General features: G+C 39.2%; 1 protein-coding gene across 2 annotated transcripts in view; it reads right to left on the bottom strand.

Annotated features, from left to right (window-relative positions):
- The window catches only part of Cenpp (centromere protein P), a 214,727-nt gene that overhangs the window by 170,396 nt on the left and 28,287 nt on the right, over positions 1-16,044 (bottom strand). For both annotated transcript variants that reach the window (XM_052727298.1, XM_052727299.1), the window contains exon 5: positions 2,467-2,563. In XM_052727298.1, coding sequence (XP_052583258.1) covers positions 2,467-2,563 — 97 coding nt within the window. The remainder of the gene's footprint in view (positions 1-2,466; positions 2,564-16,044) is intronic.

The following is a 16,044-nucleotide window of genomic DNA, read 5'->3' as shown; positions in this document are numbered from 1 at the left end:
CAACACAAGTAAAATTATTCTTGATTCTACTCTATTATATAGGTGTTTCATTCTTGACAATTATAACTAAAGAAATAGTCTTAAAATTAAAAAAATCATAAAAGGATTGGTGCTGTGTAATAATCCTTTTGTACACTGTGAAGATATGTCACTTGGACTGGTTTAATAAAAAGCTGATTGGCTGGTAGCCAGGCAGGAATTAAAAGCAAGACAACCAAACTAGGAGAATGATGGGAAGGAGAGTAGAGTCAAGAGTTGCCAGGACACATGGAGCAAGACATGCTGGAGGACAAGTAAAGCCACAAGTCATGTGGCAATACATAGATTAATAGAAATGGGTTAATTTAAGTTGTAAGAGTTAGTAATAAGCCTGAGTTATCGACTGAGCATTTATAATTAATATAAGCCTCAGTGTGTTTATTTGAGAGCGGCTGTGGGACAGGAAAACTCCTCCTACAGATTGGTGATATGGTTCAGAGGTTAAGAGAACCTACTGCTCTTGTAAAGGACCCAAATTTAGTGCCAGCACCAATAACTCCAGTTCTCGGGACTCCAATACACCTCCTTCTAGACTCTACCAGCAACATGTGGTATACTTACAAACGTGCAACAAAACACTCATACACACACATAAGATGAAAATGAGATATTTTAAAAATTATTTACACCTTACAAATACTGCAAAAAGTACACAAAAGCAAAAGACATATGTGATGGTTTGAATAAAAATAACCCCCATTGGCTCATATATTTGAATGCTTAGTGAAAGGAAGTGAAACTGTTTTAAGAGAGATTAGGAAGTGTGGCCTTGCTGGAGGAGGTGTGTCACTGAGGGTGGTGACTTTAAGGTTTCAAAAGCCCATGCCAGGCCCAGTGTTCCTCTCAAGGCCTGCACCAGATGTGAGCTCACAACTACTTCTCCAACTGCATGACTGCTTGCCTGTTGCCATGCTCCCTGCCATGATGATAATGGATTAACCCTCTGAAATGTGAGCAAGCCTCCAATTGAATGCTTTCTTCTATAAGTTGGTCATGGTGTATCTTCATAGTAACAGAACACTAAGACAACATACATAACAGAATAGACACCTATGTCCATGGCCTGGAAATTTTATATGATCAAGAAAATAAAACAACCTCCAGATACAATGAAATCTCTTTGAAAGTATCAATGATGTTTTTTTCAGAAGCATAAAAATAATCTTAAAATTTATATGGAATATTTAAAACTCCATATAAACAAACAAAAAAATTTTGAAAAAGAACCAAGAGAAAAGACTCATTTCTACAAACTTCAAAACTTATTGTAAAAATACAATAACCCAAAGAGTTATACTTATAAGTAATGTAAGAAATCAGAGAGCCCAGAAATGAAAATATAACAAAATCATGAGAATTACTTGAGGGACTGCAATGTGGGAACTGCCCATTTTTCATTCTGGAGAAAGCTTATGCCTGACAGATTTTATTAACTCAATCAAAGACAATGAATAAAATAATAATTAAAAAAGAACTGAACCCCAAATACAGGAGAATTAGTACTAGTCTTTAAAATAATAGTTATAGGTTAGGCTTCTGAAGGACTAGAACCTTGAAATATTATTTATGCTGATTCATTGAGAGGTTTTTGTGTGGCTCACAGCTATTAATAACAATGTTATGGAAATAAGTAGGATCTGAAGGATTAGAACAAAGCAAACAACTTTTGCTTATGTCCCTAAACAATGGTTTTCAGAAAGCAGTCTTTGAAGTATTTCCAGACTTAAAAGCATTGCTTCATAAAAATCAGGCTTCAGTATTTATACTCCAGATGTACAATAATCCAGCGGCTTAAAACAGTCTGGCATAGAAGTTACAATTATATTGTTTTGTAACAATATATAATAGGTTGCTTAAGGCACTGTGTACATAGCCTTGGCTGGCCAGAAACTCACTATGTAGACCAAGCTGGCCTCAAACTCATACTGAGCTGCCTGCTTCTGCCTTGTGAGTGTGGGGATCAAAGGTATGCACCACAACAACTGGCACTATATATTCTTTACTAGCATTTATTCTTGTATTTTATGTACTCCAGAAAGGCCAAATTTTCAAAAATAAAATTTTCAAATAAATGAGACTATAATGAATAGTCAAAATAATAAAATTCCATATCATTTATCCATTGATTTACACAGAAGCTTATCACCCATTTATTACAAATAACTGCTAACTTATTACACTAGTGATAATATTCTCTACGAAAGTATGTAGTGCGTGCCTTTAATCCCAGCACTCAAGAGGCAGAGTCAAGCAGATGTCTGTGAGTTTGAAGCCAGCCTGGTCTACATAGTTCCAGAAAATCCAGAGCTACAGTGAGACCTTGTCTCAAAAAAAAGAGAGAGAGAGCAAATTATGAGTGTATCACAACAAAATTAACACCAGCTTCATTTTCTATATATATTTAAATTTAAAATCTTCAGACTTTACCTTAAAATGCTTAAATGTGTTCTTACGATATTCATACAACTCCACAAAAAAATGCAGACTTCGGAAAAACATGAGCAAATCTCTTTTCTCTTCTGCTCTGTAAGAGTAAGATTAATGATTATGATTAATAATTAGTATGAAATGATAGGCTCACTTAGCATTTACTTATTTTTTCTATTAACACGTGTTACACTAACACTAAAAATGACCTTGACGCCCTTCTATATGTTGAACCCTGCACTTGTATAAGTCTTTGTTCTGTGACAGCTAATGCTAATTGCCAGAAACGACTATCTTAGCCTGGAATGCCCTACTCAAATGTTTGACCTATCTAACTTTCAACCACTCAAATGCCACATTCTCCAGGAAATCTTATTTGATGAATGCAAAATAATGTGCTTTATGGCACAAAGTTTCTATCCTATACAAGTTCTTGAGTGAGAACTCTAGACACCATGTGGGGGCCGAAATTACTAAATGTCAGAGAGTTTAAGCTTGCTTTACCCAGCAGGGCTGCATAATGGGATGATTTGGCTACGGGCGTGGTTACCAGGTGTTTTGAAGGGTCTGCACTTGGCTGTAATTATGCTTTAATCTTGATAGGGGGAGGTCTTCTGCCTCACTCATTGGCATTGTACAAAAGGTCCTTTGGAATAAACCTCAAGGAGACTATGTATTGACTCAGGACCCTCCCGAAGCTATCCTGTGTCTCTGTCTTTCTTATCGTCTCTATCTTTTTACCTAGTATTTCCTCATTCCTCTCTCCTCCACCCAAGAACCCTTCGAAAGGTCGAAGCTGAACTCAGGCAGACTCCCACAGAACAAGCAGGCTGGGGCTGGATACCAGAAAGGCCAACCACAACATTAGAGAGTGGGAGCTCTGGGCTAGCAAGACTCTCTATGTGGTACACTTTAGGTATTTATATTCCCATAGCTCTTGGTAGTATTTCCATTATCAATTACCATATGTTTATGATCTCACTCATTTACTTCTTTGTAAGCTTTATCCATGATCCCTGAAAGCAGTGGAACTTCAGCATCAACTACCCTATTCCTGAAATGCACTTCTCTGGTAAGGGAACATTGGAGGCCCACTAGACAGAATTAAAGTTAGCCTCTCCAAAGTACACTGGGAACTAGGCAAGTTAGCATTATCTGTAAAGAAAAACTACTTTTCTGTAAGTCAGCTGTTCCTGGACTGCTAGTCATACAAAGAGCAAAAGCTAGCTAATAATGCCAATACTTCTGGCATCTAACCAATAAAATCTGGCTTTGAGATAAATGGTACAGAAAAGGAACACCGTGAAAAGCATAAGTACTCTTGGTCCAGCAGGCTGCCATTGATCCTCACAGAACACTGTGGATAGGATAAGCATCACTGAATGAGGTGACATGACAGACTGAGGTGCCACTTGTCTAGCCCATCAAGCACCAGATCCCAGACAATTTTCTTCCAGCCCATCACCAGTGGACTCTAGGAATACTATAGAGAAGGAGAAGTACCATTCAGCTTTGTGAAGCAACACTGTATAGAGAGGATGAATGTTGCTAGTTCACCTGGCCACCAATGGACTCTCAACCCTGGATAGTGCTACTTATAGACTCGATGCTTTAATAAGTTTATTTTCCCTCTTAGACTTCCTGCTAGTGAATCAGTGTCATTCTATCTCACATGGCACCTCAAGGTGTTTCTTCCTGTCTCTTGTCTAGCACAGCTAGGATGTTGGCACCAGGCTTTGTGAAACCAGAAACTAGCTTTTTTATTATTGTGTTCTTAGACTAGAGTGAACAGTAAATAGTATCCTTACAATACTTGTATTTTAAGTTCAGAGATACCAAACTTCTTTCTTTGATATACAATTTTATAATTAATGTCAAATGAACAGAGTTGAGTAACCACTACCACAACCAAATTATAAACCAGTTTCATTAATATAGAACAATGAGAAGAAATACAACAGACTTCATGTCAAATCCTTAATATAAAAGGGTATCTTTAAAGCCAAATGTTAATATTATTAGGGGTAGAAAACACCCTAAAAGCTCAAACTGTCAACCAAGAATTCCATATCCAAAAGAAAACTTTCAAAAATACATTTAAGACTTTGATGTCATTAATTTTAAAAAGAAACTGAAACAATCCATTACAAGCAAATTGTTATTATTATTTTTGGTTTTTTGAGACAGGGTTTTTGTGTGTGTGTGTGTGTGTGTGTGTGTGTGTGTGTGTGTGTGTGTGTAGCCCTAGCTGTCCTGGAACTGGCTTTGTAGACCAGGCTGGCCTTGAACTCACAAGAGATCCACCTGCCTCTGCTTCCCGAGTGCTGGGATTAAAGGCATAGGCCACCATGTTTGGCTCACAATTTTTTACTAAACAAACAAACAAACAAACAAAACAAAACCAAAAAAAAAAAAACCAAAAAATGGTAAGTCTTAATGTGGAAGAAGGAACATGGAAATGTGAAACAGGAGCATGTATAAAAGCAGTATAAAGATGATATGGTTTGGTGTGTTAGAAAAAATTTGTTAGCACAAATTTTCTAGCTCTGTCTCCTGAAAAGGCCAAGAAACAAAGCACTCCAATAGCAGTGAACATATCATGTGTCAGATCTTGGTCTCCAATACTAGTCCCCACTAAAAGTCCTCAGAGAAATGACTCAATCCATGGATGGGGCAGAAGAGGTTTTATGTATTGCAATTTCTGAAAACCTTTTTTAATATCAAATTACAAAGAAGTACTTGAAGATATGACAAAGTAGTATCACATGGCTATAGGAGCCAGTTCAAATGGATTTCCAGTGGTCAATTTTCAGTTATTTTGGTCACCAACATAAATAAAAAGACTGAGAAATTATTCAACAGGTTTGGAGAGATTGCTCAGTGGTTAAGAACACTTCCTGCTCTTTCAGAGGACCCAAGTTCAGTTTCCATCATCTACATCTGGTAGTTTACAACTATCTAGAAATCCAGTTTCAGGGTATCCAATGTCTTCTTCTGCCCTCTGAGGGTACCTATATAAATAGCGCGCACTAGAAACCATGTTGATGTCCGTGATCTGGGCTGCCACTGGAAATCATGTTGATATCCATGATCCATGATACCTCCAGCTGCTATAGGCAGAGAAGCTTCTTTTGCAATGGTATTGATCGATGACTGCACTCATAACTTAATGAGAGACATTGAAGGCTTCTGTGCCAACCTCTCTCCCTACCCTCCTAAATGAAATAGTCCAGACATGAAGCTATTTAAGAATCCTTACAAATTGTGATAAAGATGCTAAAGTGTAACTATTCACACTTGATGTCTTCTGGTGAAGGGTGGGAGTGGGATGGGGGAGGACACAGTTCTCTTTAAAGGGCTGGTCACTGGAGTTTGGCCAGGCTCCATTGAGTATATGGGCAACACAAACTGGACCTTGGGGGTGGGGCACAAGGGTGGGAAGGACCTGGAAAGAATGGGAAGCATGTGTGATCGGGATGCATTATATGAAATTCCCAAGAAATTAATAAAAACATGTAGAGGGGAGAAAAAAAGAAATACTTCAATGTGATGATTTTCAGATGATGCCCTGAAATTTCATCTTCCCACTGAGACAATTCCACTGGTAAACCCTGTTTGATATAGCTATTGTGGAAATTCGGCATCTATGGAAGGCTTCCAACATTCAGGGTAAGGCTTAGACAGCAAATTGGGGTTCACTTCAGTCAAGTTCAGCTCTTGGCACAACCACAGCTATCTGGTAAAGTCTGGGTGGAGAAAAAAAGGACTCTGCACTCCCAGTATACGGCATCTGTGTGCTCTGATAGCTGATACTGCTTCTGATCACAGAGGTGCAGATAAAAGACAGAAAGTTGTGGGGCAGTGTGCTATGGGATGTCTTTCTGTATGCTGTGAATATATGTTGTTCCCATTTGGCCTATGGCAAGGCAGCTTAGAGGCAAGTGAGAAATCCAAGCAGAGATAAAGAAAAGAGACAGATGGGGAGAAGAGACACCAGCCCACCACCCAAGGAGCAACAAGATGCCAGCAGACCAGTAATGCCATAGCCACATGGCAACATATAGATTAATAAAAATAGGTTAATTTAAGATGAAAGAGCTAGTTAGCAAGAAGCCTGAGCCATACAGTATGTAATTAATATAAGTCTCTGTGTTTACTTGGGACTGAGCGGCTGTGGGACCAGGTGGGACACAGGAAAACTTCTGTCTACAACGGTGGTGGTGGTGGTGGTGGTGGTGCATGCCTTTAATCCCAGCACTCACAGGTGAATCTGTGAGTTCGAGGGCAGCCTGGTTTACAGATCTAGTTCCAAGACAGCCAAGACTGTTACACAGAGAAATCCTGTCGCAAAAAAACGAAGGAAAAAAAAAAGTCTTTAGACTCCTTTCTACTTATCCCAGCTGAAGGGGTTTCTATAAGATATAAAGGGCTAGTGACCTTTTATGCTCCATTTTTATTTGTCCTTTTCAGAAACGAGGCAATCAGGAAAAGGACAGTTACAATATTTACAGCAGCCAGATAGCAGAAAACTGAGGAACTCTACACAATAGCCAACTGTATTAAACCCATGTAAACAGACATACTACTTAACAGCAGGTAGCTACTGTGGAAAACAGAATGGCAGTTTGTTGCTCAAATTCTAAATGGTCTTATAATAAAACCCGGAGCCAGATGTCAGGATGAAAGCTGAAAGATCAGAGAAACAGAGCAAGCCACAGCCACCACCTCTTACCTCACCAATTCCTTAGCCTGAAAGGAGAGTGAGTTCCTGTCTCCTCCCGCCTTATATTCCTTTCTCTGCTCAGCCATATCACTTCCTGTCTTAACCTTCCTAGTGCCAGGATTAAAGGTGTGTGCCACCACTGCCTGGCTCTGTTTCTCTTTTAGACTGGATTAATCTCATGTAGCCCAGTGTGGCCTTTAACTCACAGAAAACCATACTGATCTCAGCCTCTGCCTCCCTGAGTGCTAGGATTAAAGGTGTGTGCCACCCCTGCCTGACCTCTATGGCTAACTCTGTGGCTAGCTCTGTCCTCTGATCTTCAGGAAAGCTTTATTTCTTAGATTACAAACAATATACTACCATAGCAGTTCTTCAAAAAAATTAAAAGTAGGGAGAGGAGAGATGGCTCAGTGGTTAAGAGCACTGTTCTTCCAGGGGACCCAGGTTCGATTCCCAGCATCCACATGGCAGGTCACAACTGTCTGTTGTTACTCCAGTTCCAGGGGATCTTACACCTTCACACAGACATATGTGCAGGCCAAACGCCAATGCATATAAAATAAAAATAAATTATTAAAAAAAAATAAAAGTAGAGAACCAGGCAATGGTGGTGCACACCTTTAATCCCAGCACTCAGAAGGCAGAGGCAGGCAGATCTCTGTCAATTCAAGGCCAGCCTATTCTATAGAATAAGTTCCAGGACAGCCAGGACTACACAGAGAAACCATGTCTCCAAAACCAAAACAAAAATTTAAGCCGGGCGGTGGTGGCGCACGCCTTTAATCCCAGCACTCGGGAGGCAGAGCCAGGCGGATCTCTGTGAGTTCGAGGCCAGCCTGGGCTACCAAGTGAGTTCCAGGAAAGGCGCAAAGCTACACAGAGAAACCCTGTCTCGAAAAACCAAAAAAAAAAAAAAAAAAAAAAAAAAAAAAAAAAAATTTAAAGGTAGAATTACCACACACACCAGCAATTTCACTTCTGGGTATATGCCTAAAAGATAGGAAGACAGACTCAAAGAGATACTTGTACACTCATGTTCATAACAAATAATTACAATGTGGAAAGGACCTTGGTGGTTTGAATAAAAATGGTCCCCACAAGCCCATGGTGAGTGGCATTGTTAGATGTGTGTGACCTTGTTGGAGGAGGTGTGGTCTTTTTGGAGGAAGTATATCACTGGGGGCAGGCTTTGAGGTTCCAGATGTTCAAGCCAGGCCAGTGTAATACTGTCTCTTCTTGCTGCTGCCTGGGGAGCAAGTGTAGAACTCTCAGTTACTTCTCCTATACCATGCCTACCTGCATGATGCCATGCTTCTCATCATGACGATAACAGACTAACCCTCTGAACTGTAAGCCAGCCCCAATTAAATGTTTTCCTTTATAAGAGTTCAGTCATGGTATCTCTTCATAGCAATAGAAACTCTAGGACAGGACCTATATGTCCACAGGCAGATGAATGGATGACTAAAATGTGATATTTATTTACAACAGAATTCTATCTTAAAACAAGGAATTTCTGACACATACTACTATGGATATACCTTAATATTATACCAAGAGTGACTGTATATAATGCATCATATATTTCAGAAAGCTGTAAGAATTAATGTAAACAAATATAAATAGGACATATTTAACTTGATTCAAACAATATATAACACATATATCAAAACAGCATACTTATGAATTTTTTTATTTTTCTAATGTATCAGTCAAATCAAATTAAATTTTAAAAAATACTGTGCCAACTAAATCCAGTCCCCTCCCAAAAGACAATACTTCATAATTCCACTTCTGTGAGGTACTTAATGTAGTTAAAAAATCAAACAAACAGAAAGTAGAATGGCAGTAGTCAGTGCAAGGTGAAATTTAGACGGGAAGCTATAGGGTTGTTTTGTTGTTGTTGTTCAACTGTTTTATAAAAATTATTTTGTCTGCCAGGTAGTGGTGGCATACACCTTTAATCCCAGCATTTAGGAAGCAGAGGCAGGTGGACCTCTATGAGATAGAGGTTAGCCTGGTCTGCAGAGCTAGTTCCAGGACAGCCAGGCCTACACAAAGAAACCCTGTCACATGAAAGAAAGAGAGAGAGAGAGAGAGAGAGAGAGAGAGAGAGAGAGAGAGAGAGAGAAAGAGAGAAAGAAAGAAAGAGAGAGAGAAAGAAAGAGAGAAAGAGAGAAAGAAAGAAAGAAAGAAAGAAAGAGAGAGAGAGAGAGAGAGAGAAAGAAAGAAAGAAAGAAAGAAAGAAAGAAAGAAAGAAAGAAAGAAAGAAAGAAAAAGAAAATGTCTAAGTAAACAAATTACTCTCCAAAGGATATACACCTTAAAAAAAGCAGCAGTTTCTTCAATATGGCCTATAAGCAAAAGAGACTAGATTCCATTAACCAAGTAAGCAAAAACCAAACACTTCAGCACGTGATAAGGAAAAAAAAAAATCATAGAATGACCAGAGTACACAGATACACAAACACCAACCTGATGACAGTAATGTAATATTAAAAGAACTTTAGAAGTACAGTTCTTTTGTACTTATCAAGACTACTATTATTACTATAGCATGCATAGTTTTCAATTACTTACAGAAAGAGTGTGTGCACATGTGGGGTGGGGGCTCTTACCACTGTAGGATTGATTACAATGCATCTATTTTTCCTAAGGAAAGTCCAAACTTTAGCAAATGTAAAACATATGTAATGGATTTTTCACAAAATGTTTGCAAAAACATTTCGATTTCAACTAGAGTAGTCAGAAAACCAAAATGATTCCAAATGTCTCTTAAGCACAAAGCAAAGCACAAAGAGAAATTTGGGATTAAAAACTCTACTATGTTCTCCTAGAAATGAATCTAAATTATATGTTAGTAATAATTCACTTAAATATTATTATTCTTCACTTTCATACAGTGCTGGTATTGCAAAATAGTATGATCATCTTGGAAAACAGTTTGTAATTTATTATAAGCTTAAACATACCAAACATATCCTTATGATTCATGATTCCTTCCAGTTTTGCTTACTTGCTCTAGGAAAAAGAAAATTTATATTCACTAGAAGTCTTGGGATATATCCTCCATGAGTGAGGGGCATGAAAGATACTTTCCAAGGCTTCTAGTGAATGCCTAAAACCAAAATAATATCAAATCTTGCATATACAATGTTTTCCTATACACATATAACAATGATAAAACTAAATTTATTAATTAAGCACACCAAAAGATGTGTTCTAATAATAAACAATTATACTGCAGTGAAAGTTTATTATTGTGAATAATGGAAGTATAGTATCTCTCTTGAAAGAGTCAAGACAAATCTATTATATAACTTATAAAAACAATTTATACTAGACTTAAGTATTTTATGTTAGTATATAAGTATGTGTGTGTGTGTGTGTGTGTGTGTGTATATATATATATATATATATATATATATATATATATATATATATATAGTCTGTCTGTATATAGTCTGTACTCCACGTTGTATGTACACATGTGCACGATTGGTCCCTTCAGAGATCAGAGAGGGCATATGATACCCTGGAACTGGAGTTACAGATGATTGTGAGCCACCATATGGGTTCTGGAAATTAAACCTGGATCCTTTGCAAGAATAACAAGTGCTCTTAACTGCTGAATCATCCCTCCAGCATTTTACCAACATGATATGTATATAATTCTAATATGGTATATTCACTAAACTCTGAAACAGCACAAATGTGGTTCAATGGGTAAATAGGTTAATTCTGGCTTTGCCAGGAGTTAAGAGTTGCAGGGTAATAGCACAAAGAGTTTGTGTAAATATGTGTTGCTGGAACAATTCTTTTCTTCTTTTTTTAAAATAGGGTTTCATTATATAGCCTAGGTGTCTTAGTTAGGTTTTTATTGCTGTGAAGAGACACCATGACCATGGCAATGCTTATGAAGGAAAACATTTAATTGAGGGGTCTTGCTTACAGTTTCAGAGATTCAGTCCATTATCATCATGGCAGGGAGCATGGCAGCCTGCAGGCAGACGAGGTGCTGGAGCTGAGAGTGCTACATCTTGCAGGCAACAGGAAGTCAACTGACAGTCACACTAAGGGAAGCTTGAGCAAAAAAGACCTCAAAGCCCACCCCCACAGTGACACACTTCCTCCAACAAGGACACACCTAATAGTGCCCCTCCCTTTGGGGGCCACTTTCTTTCAAACTACCACACTAGGCAAGCCCAGAACTTGTGATCCTCTTATTTTAACATCCCATTGCCAGGGCTACAGGCATGGACCACCATGCCTAAAAGTTTAATACCTTGGTTATGATGATTAGTACACATAGTTATAAAGGTGGTCAACTTAACGACAGTATACAAAAAATGTCTATTTTACATTTTTTAAGTAGTAAATAAGCACTATGCATTTGGTCATCAAAGTCTAAAAAATATCTCAGGGAAAATGTATTAGATACTTTAAAAAAAACACTATATCTTGTCTATAAAATATTCATACAATAGAACAAGAGTGAATAACAAGCTATTTTTTAAACTCACTGAAATTATAATAAACAAGCAGGGCAGTGGTGGCACATGCCTTTAATACCAGCATGTGGGGGACAGAGTCAGGCAGATCTCTGTGTTTGAGCCAGCGTGGTGTACAGAGCAAGTTCCAGGAAGGCCAAGGCTACACAGAGAAACTCCATCTTGAAAAACTAATATATATATATATATATATATATAATAAACAGTCTGTACTCCATGTTGTATGTACACTGGATAGTTTTATGTCAGCTTGACATGGGCTAAACCCCAATTTAAAAACAAACAAACAAACAAAAAGCCTCCATAAGATCAGGCTGTAGGCAAGCCTGTACGGCATTTTCTTAATTAGTGATTGATATGGGGAGGACTGAGCCCACTGTGGGTGGTGCCATCCCTGGGCTGGTGGTCCTGGCTTTTATAAGAAAGCAGGCTGAGCAAGGCATGAGGAGCAACCATTAAGCAGCACCATCCATGACCTCCATATCAACTCCTACTCCCAGGATCCTATCTTGCTTGAGTTCCTGTTCTGACTTCCTTCAATGATGAACAGTGATATAAAAGTGTAAGCTAAATAAACCCTTTCCTCACCCAACTTTTTGGTCATGGTGTTTCATCATAGCAATAGAAACCCTAACAAAGACAGTATTTGGGGTTTTTTTTTTTGAGGGGGGGGAGTATAATGCTCTTCCCTGATGTTATTAAGTAAAACAGGTTATTCCCTCCGGTTATTAAGTAAAAACCCCAGTGCCAGGTGTCAGATGTCTCCCTTTAAGTTGTTGGTTAACCCAGGAGCCAGAAATGCCCAAAGCCATACAGGCTACTGTCACTGCCCTTGGTTGCCCACCAGAATTTGATAAGACCCTGTTGCTGAAGATAGCACATACTTTGGTCACAGGACATAAAGAAATTAAGCTGGTATTGACCTGAAAACTTCATCCCTGAATGATTGCTTTCATAGTTAGAAGGTGCTATGTGTACTAAGGGAGAAAAGCCATCAACGGTTGTGGTGGTTTGAATAGGTATGGCCCCCATAGACTCATGTGTTTGAATGCTTGGCCCATAGGGAGTGGCACTTTTTAGGAGGTGTGGCCTTTTGGAGGAAGTGTGTCATTTTGGAGACAGGCTTTGAGGTCTTATATGCTCAAGCTACGCCCAGTGTGGCAAGCAGTCTCCTTCTGCTGCCTGCGGATTAAGATGTAGGACTCTCAGCTCCTTCTCCAGAACCTTGTCTGCCTGCATGCTGCCATGCTTCTCACCATGATGATAATGGACTAAACCTCTGAAACTGTAAGCCAACTCCAATTAAATGTTTTCCTTTATAAGAGTTGCCGTGGTTGTGATGTCTCTTCACAGCAATAGAAACCCAAACTGAGACAGAAGTTGGTACCAAGGAATGGGGTAGTGCTTTGATAGGTGAGAGCATGTTTTTGTTTGGAGGAATACGGTCTTTGGGACTGTGAATTAGAAAAGCAGTTGAACACTTTAAGCAGGGCTTAATGGGCCATTCTAATAGAAACATGGGAGACAGTAGTGCTGAGGGTGATTTGAAGTGTGGGGGCTGGCTCAAGAGGTTTCAGAGGAGAAAAATGTTAGTCTGTGGCCTAGAGACTGGTCTCGTGATCTTTTGGTGAAGAGAGTGGCTGCTTTTTGCCTCTGTCCAAAGAGTCTGCCTGAGGCTAAAGTGAAGAGATTTGAATTAATTCCATTGGTTGAAGAAATCAGAAAACTGCTTAGTATAGACTCTGTCATGTGGTTAATAGTGTTCACTCTTATGAAGATTTATAATGAAAAGGAGAAAGCTGAGCAAGAAAAAAATAAAAAATGTACAGATTAAGGAGAAAAGGGGCATCAGGAAGTGGAATGGAGCTCAATTCTGTGTTCAAGGAGATAAACAGATTGAGAAATGGAATAAAGGGAGTGGTGACCTCAGGGAAAGACCCCGCCCAGCTAACCTTCCAACTTGTGAAAAGGAATTAAAGAACAGCTTAGGTGTGATAGTGCACACCTAAATCCCAGTATTCAGAAGGCAGAGGGTGGCAGATCTTTGTGTCTGAGACCAGTCTGGTCTACAAAGCAAGTTTCAGGACAGCCAAGCTTAGGAGTGAAGGACAGAAAACTGATAAAGATGTAATTGATGGAGGGGCCATGTTCCAGTCCCAGCAAGCAGAACAATGTGGTTCTGGCTTTAGAATCAAGGACAGAAGAAAGGGTTTATGGAATCTCCCTCCACGACTAAGGAAAGCCACTGAGGCCAGGCATGTGTTTGGGGTGTCCCTGAATGGAGGCCCAGAGAGGCCAATGCCTAAAGCTGTGAAGGTAAAGCCTAGATTGCCTTGAAGACCCCAAGATGTTGGAGATGACAGAGCCATGGGGTACCTGCCAAGGAACGCTGCTAACATGGAGTGGAACAAGCCCGAGAGAGAATTGTGTTGTAGTCAACAAAGCTGAAAGGAGTTGGATTTCTGAAGAGTGTTTGGACATCAGACATGGAGATACAAACTTTAGAGTTTGTTCAGCTGGTTTTTAGTTTTGCTTTGGTCCAGTTTTTCATCATCTATGGGGTACAGACTCACATAGCATGACTCATTCAAAAACAAAAGTTGTTCATTAAATTTTTAAAAATCTGTTTTGCAAACCTGTTAAGAAAATGAAAAGAAAAGTACAAAATGGGAGACACACCTGGAAAAATACAATTACAAAGAGGTATCTGTTCTCAGAACATATAAAGAATTTTCAAAGGAATAGTGAGAAAATAAACAACTAAATAAATAATTTAAAAAACAGGGAATGAAGCTTCAAAGAGAATAAATGGACAGCAACATGTAAAGACACACTGTCAACAATCAGGAAAATAAACACACTTCTAATACAGCTTATGTAGAGGGAGTTCCCACAGAGCTTTGCAGCTGGTTGATTTGGAGTGTTAGCACCTGGATTTTGATCTGCCTTTTGTGACAGCTATCTTCTGTTTGAAGTATGTAAATCTTATCTGAGTGCTTTCGAAAAGGTTCAACGTTTATGCAAAACTTGGTTGCAGAAGAACTTGGAAAACCAGAGAGTTCTGTGGCTGAGAACTGCTTTGGTGTTTCTCTTTGTAGAGCTTCAGATAAGAGGTTTGGTGAGCAGAAACTGACTTGCTAAGGTGGAAATTGTATAACAATAAAAAAGCCTTTTGCAAAGCTATAGTCAGTTCACCAGAAGCTGATTCCCCTGTGGCTGTAAAGGCTAAAAATCATCCTAGAGTGACCCTGTTTCTTCCACAGACCTTTGTGAACTGAACACCTGACAAAACAGCTTAAAAATAAGAAAGAAAAAAATACCAAGGGTTGAGTCAGGCATGGTGGCATACATCTTTAATCTCAGCACTTGGGAGGGGGCAGGTGGCTCATAAGTTCAATACCAGCTTGAGCTACTAAGAACCTGTGTCAAAAAATACCAACCCACTCCCCCAAATCAGGAAAAAATAAACAAGTATTGAAGAAGATGTGGACATCTTTTGCATATTGATAGTGGGAAAATAGTTTCACAGTATCTTATAAAGTTAAACATACCCTTGCCATACAATCCAGCACTATTTCTAAGTACTTAACCTACAGTAGAAGTCAGCAAACCTTTCTTCGAAGGGCCAAATAGGAAATATGTTAGGATTGAAGGCTATATGATTTCTATCCTAATTACTCTGTCACTATACCATGAAGTGAACTATCCACAATATGTAAAAGAATGGGCATAAATGGGTTTGAATAAGAAATATTTTTTCTAAATATCTCCAAGTCATAGTTTGTCCATCTATGAGAGAAATGAACCATACACAGTTGGCATTCTGGCCTGCCCCTTGGGGACCTGCCCTGAATCCTGATGTAATCCTCTTTTAAGGAAAAACCTCTAACTTGTTCTTTCTCTTCTCTCCTTCCTCCCTTCCCCGCCATGAGGTGTGCACATCTCCCCTTTCCCTCCCTTTCTCTTTCTTCCTCTCTCCCTCTTTTCCTCTCTTCTTCTCTATTTCTACAATAATCTCTTTCCATGGGGATGCTGTGCTTAGGGTGTGAGTGACTTTCCAACATGCCATTCCAAAGCCCATTGCTGCTTCTGCATGGTGTGTCTGCCTCACCCTCTGGGGGGCCCCTTGGCTCCACCTGCCAAGGCCTTCCACTCACGCCATATCATTACACACACAAAAGCATTGAACCAGAAAGACTTGACCACGATGGAAGTCCAGAAAGAACTATCAGTAGCACAGACATGCAAAAATTGATCAGCTGCTGCTGGAGTACAGGCATAAAGCCTCAAACCTTGTCAGAATCAGACATTTCAAGTGACTGAAGGTGAGATGGCAAAGTAATG

This window comes from Peromyscus californicus, unplaced genomic scaffold (assembly GCF_007827085.1).
Source record: "Peromyscus californicus insignis strain IS unplaced genomic scaffold, ASM782708v3 Scaffold_8__1_contigs__length_139910024, whole genome shotgun sequence".
Taxonomy (NCBI): Eukaryota; Metazoa; Chordata; class Mammalia; order Rodentia; family Cricetidae; genus Peromyscus; species Peromyscus californicus.
Note: the sequence above shows the minus strand (reverse complement) of the source record. Positions and strands in the feature narration are given on the sequence as shown.